Source organism: Lissotriton vulgaris, chromosome 9 (assembly GCF_964263255.1).
Source record: "Lissotriton vulgaris chromosome 9, aLisVul1.2, whole genome shotgun sequence".
NCBI lineage: Eukaryota > Metazoa > Chordata > Amphibia > Caudata > Salamandridae > Lissotriton > Lissotriton vulgaris.
In genome coordinates, this window is record NC_141697.1 from 1,022,930,151 (window position 1) to 1,022,947,064 (window position 16,914).

The following is a 16,914-nucleotide window of genomic DNA, read 5'->3' on the forward strand; positions in this document are numbered from 1 at the left end:
CAGCTATGGCAGCCCTGGAAGTGGGGGTCCCTCAGGGGTCTATTCTTAGCCCCCTGCTTTTTAACATCTTTATGGCCCCCCTTGCAGAGGTTGCGGAGTCGTTTGGCGCTCAGATCGTGTCTTACGCTGACGACACCCAGCTCTTGTTTACTTATAACAAGAACGAGGTGTTTGATGGGATCCGTATCAGAGGCTGCTTAGAGGCAGTCTTTGATTGGTTCAAAAGACACGGTTTGAAATGCAACTCTGATAAATCGGAGCTGCTGTTCTTCGGATGTGTCTCTGAACCAAACTGGAAAAGTTGGTGGCCACAAGATCTGTTTCCTCCTGCCAATGCTAGTACCAAGGCTAAAAACCTGGGTATCATTGTTGACCATGAGTTAACCTTTGGGCCTCAAATTGCGTGTCTTTCGGGGAAATGCTTTGGAATCCTGCGGATGCTCAGGAAATTTCTCCCCTTGATTTCGGTGAACCATCGAAGGGTCATAGTCCAAGCACTTGTCGGGTCGCGTTTGGACTATGCAAATGCCCTCTATCTGGGACTCCCAAAATATTTGATAAGGAGACTGCAGGTAGTCCAAAATTCAGCCGCTAGGGCCATTTATGGACTCCCCAGACGAACTAGTGCCTCTAACTTGTTGAAGGAACTGCACTGGCTCCCTATAGCCAACAGGGTTCTCTTCAAAAGCCTGACGTTAACCTATAAGGCTCTTCATGACTCAGGCCCTAGGTATATTAGAAAGCGCCTTGCTTTTTAGCAGAGCTCTGCGATCTGCCTCCTTGTCTAAAATGGTCGTTCCATCCATCAAGCGAACCAGACAAGGAGGGCGTTCCTTCCACTACCTGGCTCCACGCGCTTGGAATGAACTTCCTATTGTTCTTAGACAGGCCCCCAGTCTGTTGTCTTTTAGAAAGGCATTAAAAACCTGGCTTTTTACTAGTTAATTTTGCTGTTCCTTTTTTGCAGTTATGTTCCTTTCCATTAAAGGACTTCTTCGCCAAAGCGCCGGGACACTCCGACTGGAGTAGCCGTTGCGCTATAGAAGAGCCCAATTAACATAACATAACATTAACATAACTTTGGAAAACGTCTCAATAAAATCAATTAATAGAGGTCTATGAAAAGAAACATAAATTGGAGTATTTCACAACTTTCAGTTCAGCCTTGCATGCGCTACATAAGAGGCAATGTTGAGTCTACTTTTCTTACACTTGATCTTTAGTATGTCCCTTGCACTGCATTATATTTCTAATGGTATATTTCTTGTATATTTCAAAAGCACTGCCTCTTAACATTGTTGCTTCATTTGCCAGATTCCAGTAAGGTTGAAACTCTAACTGGCACTAGATGAAAGTAGCTTCCTAACTTATTTATCAAGAAAGGAAAGGGAGGTAAAGTTTTGCCTCATAGGTTTCATTGCTTGAAATGTTTGTTTTCTTGTTCAACAGGGAACATATGCAACAGTTTACAAGGGTAGAAGTAAACTGACAGACAATTTGGTTGCGTTGAAGGAGATTCGGCTAGAGCATGAAGAAGGTGCCCCATGTACAGCCATCAGAGAAGGTGAGATGTTCTTGCTGCTCTTTGCAGAACATTTCTATGAAAAATGTTGCTTGCACAACGCTGTTAGTTCGGCATCATAGGATCTTAACTGATAGTCATAGACCATGAATAATCCCACCTTTTTGCTGGTTCTCGTAAAATGTAAATTCCAAGTTTAGAATATGTATAAGAATGCTATAACAATGACAATGAGGTGAAAAACTGCATTTTCCCAGTTGCAGACTAACTTTCATGGGTCTCGAAAGCTATTTCTGCTTCAAAATCGTAATATTTCTTTTGGGATAATGCATACGCCAGCGTTTAAGCAGGAAATGTCTGTGTCGCTACCAAAAGATTACCTAATATCATAGTTGAAGGACAGCACATTAAGAAATTTGCAGAGATTTGCAGCTACTTGTGAGAGTGGCTTTAATGCTAACTAATAATAAAAACTTTGAGACTTCTAAGGAAGTTTTCCAGTTGGTCATGATCAAACCCTTTAATGCTGTGAGCTCCATTACAACATGGCATTTGGGGAGCAGTATTAGCTTACATTTGTAACTGTGTAAATGATTCTAGTTTAACACCACCTTTAGATACTACTGTGTTTATAACGATTGGGAGGTGTGAAGTATTAGCTTTTTTTTGGGGGGGGGGGTAGGCGTGGGGGGGGAGAAAACAAACTAATAGACTAAATGTAAGAAGTAGTGAAAATATGCACTGTTGGGGCGTGGCTAGCAGCCGACAATGGCGGCAGCAAACTAGAGAGGCTCCCGGCGTAAGGCGGCATCCCGCATCAATCCGCATGCCAATCCGCCCAGAAACTTACTCAGAAGGGATGCCCCGGGTCCAGTGACCGAGCGGCGCACGGTGAAGTTTCGAAGCAGCGACGCACCGGGAACTGGTGGTACGACAACACCCCAGGCGAGGCCTAGTGGCACATGGCGCGCAGCGGGCAGTAGTTGGAAAGGAGCCCGGGCGGAAGGGAGGCCTTGGCGGTAATCGCCTACCGGAAGTGCTCGTGGTGAATGACAAACCGAGCAAAACGGCGGTAGAAGGCCTGGTGTCCCCGCAGACCACCCACGGACAGTGAATATCATCGCACAACAGCACAATACTGCGGGTAGCGGTAATGCAGGACGGAAAACGAAGCCCGACAAACGTATGAAGAAGCCGCCATTTTAAAAAGCGACGCCATCCCGGGCACAAACTCCTACGACAAACAGATACGGCACACCCGCGCCGGGGTCTCAGCAGGCCCGGAAACAAGAAAAAGAAACCCACTGTCAGCAAAGCGACTGGAGAAGCGGTGTGATTTCCCTGCGGAGAGCCGGCCCGGAAAGCCCAGTTGATACACTTGGACACAGTGAACTATCTTATAGCCGAGGCGCAAATCGAACTTTGGCGACCCCCGATCACTTTCCTCGGGGCAGTAATCGGCAGAATACCACTGAAGCTCCACTCAGCGGTGAACAGACTCCTGGTGTGTAGTCATGGCGGGCAGAGGTTCTAAGCATAATTCCACTCAAGCTAAGCTTGACAAATTTGCCTACGAAAAGCAGAATTCGCCCCCCCGCCACCCTTACCCCCCCCCCGCCCCCCCCGTCGGAACAACGCAAATCACTGGGTAAAGGGATTGAGGGCGACGGAGCAAAGAAAGCCACGCTAGAAGATGTCCTAAGCGCCCTGGCTCAGGTGCAAGCGACAGTGAGGGCAACAGCTACGGAGGTAACCCTTATACGTGCAGACCTCCAGAAAATGAATAAAAGGGTAAAACAAGTGGAAGTTGTGACGAAATCCTTAGTGGAGGATGTGTCTGAGCTGCAGGTGGAAATGGAGAAGCTGCAAACTGATAATAAGTCACTTAAAGAGAAGCTGGACGACCAGGAGGGACGCTCCCGGAGGAACAACGTCCGTATATTAGGAGTTCCGGAATCGGAAACCACGGGTGCTATGGACCTCTATATGGAAGACTTGATCAAAGAACCAGCTTAATCCAAAGGGCATCTCGCACTTTTTTTCGGTGTAAAGGGCCCACAGAGTGCCAGGAGGGAAGCCGAAGCCAGGGGGCCTGCCGAGACCAATCTTAGCGAGACGCTTTAATTTCCGTGATCGAGACACCATTTTGCAGGCGGCCAGAGTGGCACCGGCCATCCAAATCCAAAAATCCAAAATATCCTTCTTCCCGGATTACACGGCGGAGATCTCGCTGAGAAGGAGGACATTCCTGGAAGTGAAAAGGACACTGCAAGAACAAGAACTGCCCAACTCAATGTTATTCCCGCCCTGGCTTCGGGTGGTCGCTGACAAAAAGGTCTGGTTCTTTGATTCCCCAAAGGCAACCAGGGACTGGCTCGAGGGCTGGCGTACCGCGGGACCTCCGCGTAGAACCAACAGAACAAACCACGGACACCGCGACGACAGTCGAACTGGGTCACAAGCATCAGGTAGAGGAGGCGCGAGCAAGCCGCCGACACATGAACTAACTGAGGCCGACGTAGAGGAATAGCTCGGAAAACCCAAAGCAACAATGGACGCTGACCTCTTTTATTAACACTAAGTGCACAAGAGTCGTGGTTGGATGCTGGCCTGGGTGGCCCTGAAGAGAGCAGGGATGTCGCCTGCCCGGGGAGACGCTCTCCCCCAACGCGCAGGTACTCTGGTTTTGGGACGGGTTAAGCGCTCTGCTCAGTTGGGGAGGCGGGCAGTTGAAAGTCTGTTAAGCAGGGAGGCAGGGAGGGGGAGGGAGAGGGGGGTTGTTTGTTAGTTGTTAGAAATTCACGAAGATGGTCGAGAAATGATGTTCTACATTGGAGTAGGTTAGCTGACAAGAAGAAACAAAGAGTCCGGGTCCCAAGCCTTGATATGCTCCAGTACGGCAACATGATTAGAAATGGCGGATGGTCAGAGACATAGTGCAGAGGGGGCCGAGTCGCGAGCCCACGGCTCCCCCCTACCAATAATGACATGGAATGTGAGAGGTCTGGGAGATAAGGTGAAACGCGGTCTGGTATCAACCGCACTGAAGAGGCAGAAGCCTATCCTAGCACTTCTACAAGAGACACATTTAACGGGGGGCGTCCAAGGCCCTAGATAGGAGGGGATATAAGATGATAGTACATTCGGAGTTTACTTCAGGCTCTCGGGGTACTGGCATTTTAATTAAGAAGTCATCACAGTTCATTCTACTAGGCACAAAGACTGTTGGGCAGGGTTGCTTCGCAGCCCTACAGGGACAATGGGAGGGACGGCTCATCAACGTGGTCTCTGTATACATTCCACCATCACTTCATTCGATAAAGCTCCCAGCACTAGGTGACTTTTTACTGACCCTTCCTGAGGGAGATGTAATTCGGGGGGGGGGGGGGGGGGGACTTTAATGCCACAATAGACACACAATTTGATAAATTCCCGGCGACGGGCCCGTTGGGGGACCTTCCCGGTTTCAACGATTCTTAACAGCTATGGGTCTAATAGATATCTGGCGGCATGTTCACCCACAAGAGAAGCAATACACGTTCCACTCCACTGTCCATAACAGTCTATCACGAATCGACTACTTTTTAGCACTAGGTGATGGTATACAACACGTAGACGCCGTAGACATCCACCCTAGAGGTATATCGGACCACTCTCCGATCACTCTAACAATCTCCACCCAAGAGAAGTCTCAAACTAATTTACCCCATACAAGCAGCATACTTCAAGGTCCCTAAGGTCAGGAAGGCTCTTAAGATGGCGACAACGCAGTACTTTGCGGAAAATGTCGCCTCCGTGCGTTCCTCGGAGGTTCTATGGGAAGCATATAAGGCGGTACTGAGGGGGCAAGCCATAAACTCGATCACGGGCCACAAAAGGAAAACTACAGCGGAGCTGGCCAGGCTAGAATTGGCTCTGCGAGACATGACGACATTACACGAGGCAAATCCTACACCGGACACGTCACACGCATTGCATCTTCAACAACAACTATACACGGACCATGTTCAACATAAAGTGAAGGGACAAATAGCTGACACACAGAACAGGATCTACGATGTGGGGGATAAGGCGGGTAAGATGTTGGCCTGGCTGGATAAGAGGTGGGGGGGGGCTCGAGAGGCATCCAACAGGTGAGGGATACCCTAGGAGTGGTTCAAACAAGTCCTGAACAAATAGTGGAGGCATTAGCGGTACACTTCGAAGCGGTTTACACCCCGGAACGAGAAGTAACGGCTGACATGGCTAGGGCGGCTTTAGAACAGATAGAGACTCTGACGCTGCAACCAGAGGCATTGGCTGAATTGGATGCAGACATAACCAGGGAAGAGATACACATAGCTATACGGGCCCTGAAACCCGGCAAGGCGCTCGGACCAAATGGCATTCCAATAGAATGGTATCAGACCGCACCGGAGAGGCTGAGTGAACACTTACTGGCTATGTATGAGGAATGTTTAGAAAAGGGTGAACTCCCGCTTGATCAGAGAATAGATTCCATAGTAGCAATTCCTAAACCTGGGAAACCACAAGAGAAATGCTCCTCATACCGCCCTATCTCTTTGCTTAATGCAGAGGTTAAAATCCTGGCCAAACTCCTTGCTACCCGGCTTATGTCACACCTGCCCGACCTCATACATCCAGATCAATCCGGATTTATACCTCCCAGAAACACGGCACTGAACCTTCGCAGGATGCACGGGGTATTAGCGAAGGCAGACTCTGTCCCTGAACAAGCGGTCATACTGGCCCTGGATGCAAAAATGGCCTTCGACCTAGTAGAATGGAACTATTTGTTTGAGGTCCTTGCTTGTTTGGGTTTCGGCTCAAAATTCATAGCGTGGGTCAGACTACTATATACTAAGCCGGTTGCTCATGTGGTGGCAAATGGTCACATTTCTCGAACTTTCCCTCTGGGGAGAGGCACCCGACAGGGTTCCCCCCTCTCGCCATTGCTCTTTGCAAGCGCTCTAGAACCATTGGCAACTTTGATAAGAAAAACGCCGCTACTTAAAGGAATACAATGGAAGGAGGGTTGGGAAGACCGACTCTCCCTTTATGCGGACGATATGTTGGTGTACCTAACAGACCCAGAACGTGGGGTGCCGGCACTCCTGACCCTCTGTGATGCCCATGGCAAAATCTCGGGGTACACATTAAATTGGAATAAATCAGAGATGTATGTTCTGAAGGGCCCGGTCCCGGTATTGGGCGCGGAATGCCCCTTAAGGGTAGCTGGCTCCTCCTTTAAGTATTTGGGAATCCACATCACAATGGACCCAACGGAATTTATGCAAAAAAAACTGGGGCCACCCATGGAACGACTTAAACAGGACGTCAAGTTCTTAGCGAGGCTGCCTTTAACGGTGCTAGGTAAAGCGGCACTTTACAAAATTATGTCCCTGCCCCGTTTCCTGTACACACTAGAAAACACACCATATCCAGTGGCACCAGGATACTTCAGAAAGGCGGCGGCCTTGGTGTCTGGTCTGCTATGGGGCAACCGCCCGGCACGCATCGCACAAGCCAAAATGCATAGTGGGTGGTTCGACGGGGGACTTGCGCTACCGAATCTAAAATTATATTATTGGGCGGCTCAACTGAAGCCCATTAATCAGTGGATCCATGTTTCACAGAATGACCCGGCTTTCCAGGCAGATAGGGCACAACTCGGCACAAATAGTCTGTTAGCCCCGCTCTATGACCAACGCCGAGTGCGCAAATTGGTAGGACCCACGAGACTCACCGCAGCGCTGTGGCATACAGCACAAGCGGCATTAGGCTGGAAGGGAAAACTCACCAAGCTCACCCCCCTTTGGGACTCCCGAGCCCTGGGAAACCTGAGACACAGTAAAGGTTTCTCTCATTGGGACACCATAAGGATATCCACGGTGGGAGACCTATGGGAGAAAGGAGAGGTAATACCATTTGACCGTTTGAGGGAACTACACGATTTGGGAGCGCAGGAGTCTTACCGGTACGTTCAGATACGTCACGCACTGCTCGCTGCCATCCCCCCCGGTGAGGGGATACCAGAATCATCCCCGATTGACGATCGCCTCCTCACAGATTTTATGATTGAGCGAGCGACATCGCTGATATATCGTAAGCTAATTAACAATTTGCCTGACCCAATTACTCAATTGAAAGATAAATGGGAGGGAGACATAAATGCAATTGATGAACACGAATGGAATGAAGTGCTTGCGTCGCCAAAAGAAGTGGGCATCTCTGCCAGACTGAGGCTCGTGCAACTTAAAATTTTACACAGAGTATACTACACGAGGACAACACTGCACCGCATACACAGAGCACAACACCTCTTTTGCCTTCGTGGTTGTGGGGAGGAGGGTACGTTCTTCCACACCATATGGGACTGCCCACGTATCCAGGAATACTGGAGGCAAATAATGCGCACTATATCGCAGACTTTGGAGACTTCACTGATCCCTGAGCCACGAAAATGTCTACTAAATGTGTGGGGACCCAACGACCTGTCCAGACATGGCCAACTGTGGGTTACGTTAGGCATGATGATAGCCAAACGAGACATTGCACAGTGCTGGGGGGTGTCGGAACTACCAACGAAAACACAATGGTGCATGAATATGGACAGGGCGATGGTGACAGAAAGGGCGGTATACTTAAGCCGAGCATGCCCAGGGGAATGGAACAAAATCTGGACCCCATGGAATGTGTACAGAGGGGAGATTTGTGAGCCTTTGTCGGAGGATGATCCACTGACGTCGGATGAGGTGGGGGAGGAGGACTGATGTGCTCTGAGGGTGTGAAAGGGGAAATGGCGGCAACGGGACATGGGGAAGGACCTAGGATCTAGAGGATAGGGACTTGAGGGTGGAAAATGGCGGGACCCATGTAGAGCCACATACAAGACAGCCCAAACACTCCCACATTTAGTTAAGTGCCAGGCTCCATGGGATTACACTGATAGACTCAATAGGAACACCCAAAGACTCAGCTAATGCAAAACTACTCATTAATTGATGACCGCAATGTGATTTTTTCCTGTTTCTTTTTGTTGTTTTTATAAAAAATAGAAAACTAAACCTTCATTCCTCAGCAGACTATCGCCAATTATGTGCCTTTTTAATTTGCTTCGTAATTGTCAATTTTGAACCATTTCGACCAGTTTGAGGCCTTAACCTGTTAAAACGTAACTATCTATACATGATTGCGGCCGGCCCTGTGGGTTGTAGGCCAAAATCTGTGTATTACTGTAAGGCACAATAAAGGTTTAAAAAAAAAGAAAAAAAAATATGCACTGTTCCTTAAAGAGCAAGATGTTTCCATCTCCTAGCATGCGTAGTACTGGCAGTTGGCTCACAGGCTCACTTCTTTGCATACTGAGAAGATCTCAGAATACTGCTTATGTTTTGTCATCCAATTATGTGAGGTTTGCACCCGGGGGTACAGTTTTTCTTTGTTTTGTCAAAATGTTATATGCTCCTGAAGTTTTTCCACCTTCTTTTTACAAAATTTGAAGAGATTTTTTTGCTATGCCTTCACTCTTTATGAAGTACTCCTACTGAGGGAGGTGAAGGCTGCATCAGACTCGCATGATTTATGAATGGTATGCCTTCCTCGTGCACATTAAGTGAAAGAATGTGAATTTTGCCAGACAATGTTGAAGGTCAGAGAATGTGTTCTAAAGGTAGAAAAAGACACGTTGCACAAAGATAGGTAACTTACTTGTTAAACAGGGTAAATTCTCTGAACAAATTAAGGCACACTATAGGATAGGATAATAAGAAAGGTTCAGGTACATACAGATTATGCATTGGGCATTCTGCCCAGAGACAAAGGCAGCCGCCACTCGTCCACTTGCCCATTTAAAAAAAACACGGGTGCGTAATGGGACAGAAGATTCCTATCTTATTTCTAGGATTTATTAACTTCTCCTACAAAGTGCTTACCAGCCAAGAATTGGTTTCAACACAAATGGGAAGAAGGACAAGGCCAGAGCCTCATAATACGCAATGGAATATAATGTTGAGAACTGTGTAGGGGAATTAAAAAATTTCTAGTAAACATGAAGGGAAGTTTCAATTCTACTAAGGATACTGAGGCGAAGATTATGCTGTACTTTCTTTATTCCCATTTCCAGCAGTCTTCAACAACAAAAGACTGTCTTTCCCAGGATGCCAAGAATAGGTCACCCAGAGTCATCCAATCAACAGCAGGGCAACACCCACAAGGGCTTGTATGTCCATGACCACATCCTCTTTTTGGACTGTGCCAGAAGCTTGATCCCTTTATCCTTTATTCCATTTTAGAATGTTCCTCAGCTGAAAGAAACCAAAAAAGGCCCACATGAAACTGAACCGTTGCAAATTCTTACAAACAAGTAATGAGATGGTAGACAACGACCGTCGAACCAAGATAACCAGAAACCTTGAACAGTTTCACTACGCAACACCAACCTCTTGCTTCCCAAGTAAAAATAATTTTAAATACTTACCTTACAAAGAACTGCCAACCCTGTATCATATTGGGTGGGAAAGCAAGGAGCCTCCGGGGCCTTGAGTGGGAATAAACCTCGCCTCCGTGCCCTTAGTAGAATTGAAACTTTACTTCATGTTTATAGACCCCCCGGCTCTGCCAGGGCCTTTCTTTAATCGTAGGGTGATGCAGTGACCTCTCGGGGGCTTCTCTTCACCCATTATATGGTTCTAGGGGATCTGAACACTCGCCTCGACCAGACTGACTCCAAAGACTCACTTTCTTTTGTTGACATCTTACAGCTGGCCCAACTCTCTCAATGGGTTAATCTCACTACACACCAAGGGGGGGTCACATTCTCGACCCAATTTGTTCCAACTTTTCTATCACGGTCGAAGATACCCTCCCAGTGCCATGATCCTGACTGTCTTACCTACTTCTTTTGGGAGGTGGCCTTAGCTAGCCATCAGGCCATTGCTATCGCAAACCAGCTTTTAAAAAAATTGAGCCTTCCAAATTCTCTTCGGCCTTGGCGGCCTCTAGACCAACTCTCCCTCCAGATCTGGAAGGGAGTCTTGCGGGGTTCTCAAATTGGGTACACAATACCATGGATATGCTAGCCACGCCCACTTCTTCTAGGTTCACTATGGAGTCCCCCTCTAAACCCTGGTTCACCCCTGATCTGTCTAACCTTAAGCATGAGTGTTAAAAACTTGAGCATGCCTGGTGCCTTAGTGAGTTTAGTCCCCTGGCTAAGGGTAATCTCAGGCGTAGACAAAAAATTTACTATGCATCAATAACACAGGCTAAAAAGCAATACTATGCAGCCCGCATTGAACAGGTGCAAATTAACTCGAAGGACATCTTCGCAATAGTTCAGAGCTTTACATCTCACATGGCACAGTCGAAGTCACTCCCTGCCACAGAGGCCTGGTGTGATACTCTGTTCAATTTTTTCATGGATAAAATCCACAAGATTCTGGCGGCTTTCATACCCTGCTTTGGACCTCTATCTGACCCCTTGCCGTGTGTCCACACACCTGATATTCCTAGGCACTCTCTACATGCTTTTTCTCCAGTGGATTTGACTAGCTCCCTTAAAATTTTGAAGGGTTTGAAATCAGGCACACCTGCTGATCCTTGCACGGCCAGATTGTTGGCAGCAGTCACGGAGATCATTAACCTAGAAGTAAACCTCATCGTAAACTCTTCCTTTCTTGAGGCTCGTGTGCTGAAGGTCTGGAATCAGGCTAAAATCCTCCCCCTTCAAAAAAAGCCTGCCCTTGACCCCCAGATCCCAGGGAATTACCGCCCCATCTCCCTCTTGCCTAGCTTAGCCCAAGTTTGCGAAATGGTGGTGACCAGACAACTCACTGAGTTTGTTGAAGGATCGAACCTCTTGCCTCCGGCCGATTCTGGGTTCTGATCCTCCTATAGCACTGAGTCGGCATTGGTGGCGTTCTCCGAAGTGATTCGTGAGTGTCTCGATGCTCGACCTATCGGCAGCTTTGAACACAGTCCCACACTCAGTGCTGCTCGCCCGGCTCACTGAGATTGGTGTCTCGGGCTCTGCCTGGGGATGGCATAGGTCCTTCCTGGAAGGACGGGTGCAACAGGTCTGGCTGCCGCTGGCAGCGTCAGCCCCTCAGCCAGTCGCCACAGAAGTCCCACAGGGGTCCTCCCTTAACCCCCTTCTTTTTAACATCTATGTCACTCCTCCCTTGACCGAGGACTTGGGGGCTAAGGTGATTACCTACGCAGATGACACCCAGCTCCTTTTTACTTGGGATAATGATACAGACTCTGTGTCCTCTGTCAAGCACTGCTTGTCTTCTGTCTTTAAGTGGCTTGCTGCCGCTCAACTCAAATGCAACGAAGACAAATCGGAGATTCTCCGTTATGGTAATTTTCCCCCCAGTTTCAGAACACTATCTGGCATCCAGGGTTTCCCCTACTGACATCTAATGGGAAATCTGCTAAGAACCAGGGAGTGTAGTTCGAGAACAATGTATCCTTTTTTTACCCAGGTAAAGAAGCTCTCAGGAAGCTACTTTGGTCTCCTTAAAACCTTAAGGAGATTTCTCCCGTGGCTCCCTAGGCCTGCTAAAGAGACTGTTATCCGCGCTCTGATTCTCTCCCCCTAGGATTACACCAATGCTTTGTATGTGGGCATCCCGGGATATTCATTGAATAAACTCCAGGTGGTCCAAAATGCGGCCGCCAGGCTTCACCTTGAAATTCCCACTAGGAGTAGCTTGAGCGAACATCTACGCTCATTCACTGGCTTCCTGTGGCCGAAAGGGTTAAGTTTAAATCCCTTGTTATTGCTCATCGTGCCCTGCATGGTCATGGTCCCGCCTATCTGCAGAAGCAGTTTTCCTTCTATGTCCCGCTGAGATAATTACGCTCATCAGCACTTCTTTTAGCTCAAGTGCCCTCTTCATTCGCCACAGGCTGGGCGGCTGTTCCCTGGCCATTAAAGCTGCACCGGCATGGAATGCCCTTCCTTTTGCGCTTCGCGTTACCCAAGACCCTATGGCCTTTAAGAAACATCTAAAGACATACCTTTTTTCCTATAGTTAGTCTACTGAATCCTTTTGGTTCGCGCCGGGACTCTCCTCGGAGTAGCTGCGCTCATTATAAAACTATATAACATAACATGCTTACTAGGAAATGTTTAATTCAATGTCAGGACAGGAGGCAAGGATTAGGCTAGTTCAAAGCTTATCCACCACCAAAGACACCATATCCAAAACGGTCTTGAAATAGAAACCCTTGAACATAGAATCGGACGACCAGTCCGCTGCATTAATGATGTCCTCCAGATAAGCCTCAAGAGGAAAAGCTTTTGAGGCCATTGTGCCTCTTACCAAATAGGCTCCAAAGCGTGATATATCTATACTCTCTTCCTTCATAACCCAACGGATACATTGAACAATGACCGCTTTGAAAGGTTTCCTGAGGGAGAGTAACAACTGCGGTTCCCCATGCGGACGGAACTTCGTCATATTATCATATGCCTTGAGGCACCTTACCACACACAACCTAGGGGTCCTGTTGAAAGCTGGGTAAAAGATCACTCAAGTTTGTCTTGGTTCTCCGGGATATGCGGAAGGTAACCCCCTGGGAGTAAAAACTCTCCCAGAGGTGTCCAAGGCTCTCACGTCCAACACCTGCCTACAAGACACCAGACATAAAAGCATGGCGAGTTTCGCAAACAACTCCTTCCGTGACAAATGCCTGTACGATTGCCAGGCTTTGAAAATACTTAGGATCTTGTTAACGTCCCAAAGGCAAGAATACCAAGACTCTGGCAGAAGAGCCAACCGTATGCCTTTCATCAGCTTGCATACCAATGGATGTTCCCTCATGGGAGAACTCTGAATAAGAAGATGTCCTGCTGAAACTGCAGACCTGTAGAAACTGATTGCGCATCAGCAGTCACAGATGGCAAAAAACTCAGTACCAGGAACACTTCCCAGCCCTATGGATCCTGATGTTCCCAAGACGCTAACTGACCCATCTGGCCCAAGCGGAACTGTAACGTTTGTTTATCCATCCGCTCAAGCTGCTGTGAGATCACCAAAATGGTGTGATGAGCACCACTCTCGTCCTCTGCCTGCGGATCTGAGCCAACAACCTCATTAACCGGGGGAAGGGGAGGAAAAGCATACCCTGACTCCGCTGCCCAGTCCCGTAGGAAAGCATCTGTTGCCAATGCCAGAGGGTCCGGCTTCCAGCAGAAATACCTGGGAAGCTGGTAGTCTAGCCGGGAAGTCAAGAGGTCTACTGAGAACGGGCCCCAAGGAAGGCCAGTTCCTGGAATATCCTGGGGTTCAACTGCCACAGACTTCTGTCCAACCAATCCCTGGAGTACTAGTCTGCCACCACGTTGGATGCCCCAGGAAGATACTCCACAGTCACAGAGATGCTGCAGGCCAGGCAGAAGGTCCAGAGTGCTTGGCTAGACCTGCTTAGAGCTTTGATTTGGTGCCACCCAAGTGGTTGATGTACCTCATAACATATATATAAATAGTCTGTTTCTTCATACAATATATGGAAACATTCAATGCACAATTTTTTTTTAAAAAGACACAACACCTTTCTTTAGTATTCAAGAGTTATTTCTTATTTTGCAAGTATTGATACAATTTATGTGGTAGCTGTCCAAAATCAAGGAGATAAAGAATCATACATAAAGTGCATGGGTTTTTTAGTGACTAGAACTGATACGTGGCATGTGATATATATATATATATATATATATATATATATATATATATATATATATATATATATATATATATATATATATATATATGGATTGTATCAATACTTGCAAAATAAGAAATCACTCTTGAATACTAAAGACAGGTGTTGTGTCTATTTAAAAAAAAGTTGTTGTGGAGGAGGCGTTCGTCCGTGGACCACTTTCCTTCTGTAAAAAAGTCCCCGCCAGGGGCTCCCTAGCAAGACTTGCTGCAACCTGACTCTATCACTATGTCTGCGCCCTACAGTTCCATGCCTGCATGTGATCGACCCACCATCCCATCTCTTTTTTGACTTCTGTAAGCTGAATCTGCCAGAGTACTGCAGGCCCTGACAAAGGTGAAAAGCTTTGAGATGCTGGAGGGCCCTCTAGTGAAGAGGACCCAGGAATAAAGAAACTCCACAATCCCTGCCACCTGGCGAAGAGGAAATGGTCTGGACAACATCCACCTCCACTTCCTGTGAATCTTTGTGATCTTCAGACCCGGGAGGCTTAGGGTCTTCTCCACTGAATCTATGACGAACCCAATGAACGTCATCCACCTGGAAGGAGTCCGTTGCGACTTCCGCTCATTGACCTAAAAACCTAAGCCCTGCAACTTCACTGCCATCTGTAACTGTCTCGTCAGATTTGCTGGAAACTGATCTAAAATGAGGAGACCGTCTAAGTAAATGATCAAGCGGAGGTCTCTCGCTCTGAGGTATTCCATCACTGGCTTGAGTACCTAAAGGTAATATGGCAAACTCGTATACATGATCCCGCCACCTGAACTGAAGAAACCTGTGGTGATGGGGGATAGATGGGGACCGCCAGGTATGCGTCCTTGAGGTCCAGAAGCACAATCTAATCTCCGGGACACAAAGGATCGCGCAGCAGATGGATGCCCTCTGTCTTGAAGTGGCAGTAGATTAACCATCACTGTGTTCTGCCCACCATCGGCCTTGTTCACCAAAAAGATGTTGCTGAGGAACCCCTGAGTGTGTAAGGCGGTCTCGGTGATAGCTCCTTTTTGCAGTAGACCCGCAACTTCTCGATTTATTAGGGCAGCCTGATCCTCTGCAAAAACCAGCGCACACAGGCGTGATTCCTGAATCCGGGACCTATAAAACTTCATACGAAACCCCTGAAAGGTTTGTAGTATCCAGGCATCGGAACTAAGATTTTCCCATTCTCGAATGAAAAGAGCTAACCGACCTCCACTTATAGTTGGGAAGAAAAGCACACACTGCCGTACATGGGATTGAAGTAGTGTTATAGCAAAGCCCCTGGAGCCATGGCTGCGGTGACCTCTGCAAAACTGGAAGAATTCGCCTTGGTGGAGCTTCTTCTGGGACCTCCTGAATCCTCTTGTATGGACTTGTGTGTAGAAGTGGCCAGCCGCGTGTCCCCTACTGCAACCGGCCTGACAAAAATGCGGAGGTTGAAAATGTTCTTGATTGACGCCTAATCTGTTTCGAGGGTGGTGAAGGTTGCAACGAACTTACAGAGTTCTTAAATGAACAGCTCCCCAACGAACCCCCCCTTTCGCTTCGTTGCACTCCTCAGTGGTAGCCGAATCCCCCAGCTTGGGGTCAGTTTTCAAAAGAAGTGAGCGAGGCCGCTCTGTTGACAGGCTGCAGGTTTGCGTTCCCTAGAAAAATGATGGCAATCTGCACCCAACCAGATAGGGATTCCAGCGAACAGAGGACCGCAGATGTCTAACAGCTTGTCCTGGTAAGCACCCCAGGAACTATCTATCCCTTCTTGGAATCCCTGATGTACTTTAGAGAAAGGTGGTCATACAACCTTCTTGATCCCCACCAATCGGGTTTCAGAAAAGGCTACAGCGCGGAGACGGCGATCCTAAACATCACAGTTGATATCCGCAAGTCAATCGATAATGATCACAGCTGCCTACTCATTCTCCTTGACCTATCGGCAGCCTTTGACACGGTTGACCACCATCTTCTCATCAAGGCCCTACGAGAAAGGGTGGGTGCGGATGAGATGGTCCTCCGCTGGTTTGCCTCCTTCCTCCACAACCGATCGCAAAGGATAAAAATCTAAAACTTTACCTCCGACCTTCACCGCGTCAACAAGGGTGTACCCCAAGGCTCAGTACTCTCACCACAACTGTTCAACATATACATGAAACCCCTCACCTCCATACTTGAAAATGCTAATATCCCCTTCCACCTATATGCTGATGACACCCAGATCTATCTGGAAACCTCTTCCCCAGACAACGTCCTCGGACTAAACAACACCCTAAAAGAAATTCAACACTGGCTCTCCCTAAATCACCTTAAACTTAATCAAGACAAAACAGACATCCTCCTCATCTCCAACGAAGAAGAGAACCCACAAATTGCAGAATGGCTTAAAGCTATGGAAACTCTAACCAGTAATCTCACCCTGGCTAACTCCATAAAATCACTAGGAATCACCCTGGACCCCAAACTGGACATGACCAAACACATCAAAAATTCTGCAAAGTCCACCTTCCTCAACCTGAACCTTCTCTACAATATTAAACCATTCATTCCGAACAAAGACCTCAAACAAGCCACCCAAGCACTGGTGCTATCCAGACTAGACTATGGTAACGCAACTTTAACCAGTACTGCTAAAACCCACCTAGCTCCCCTCAAAACAACCCTCCACGCAGCAGCCAGAATGGTCA

At 47.8% G+C, this 16,914-nt stretch overlaps 1 protein-coding gene across 5 annotated transcripts in view; it reads left to right on the forward strand.

Annotated features, from left to right (window-relative positions):
* LOC147692727 (cyclin-dependent kinase 17-like) overlaps nucleotides 1–16,914 on the forward strand; it is a 600,938-nt gene that overhangs the window by 269,658 nt on the left and 314,366 nt on the right. For all 5 annotated transcript variants that reach the window (XM_086938922.1, XM_086938918.1, XM_086938917.1 and 2 more), the window contains one exon: nucleotides 1,450–1,564. In XM_086938922.1, coding sequence (XP_086795048.1) covers nucleotides 1,450–1,564 — 115 coding nt within the window. The remainder of the gene's footprint in view (nucleotides 1–1,449; nucleotides 1,565–16,914) is intronic.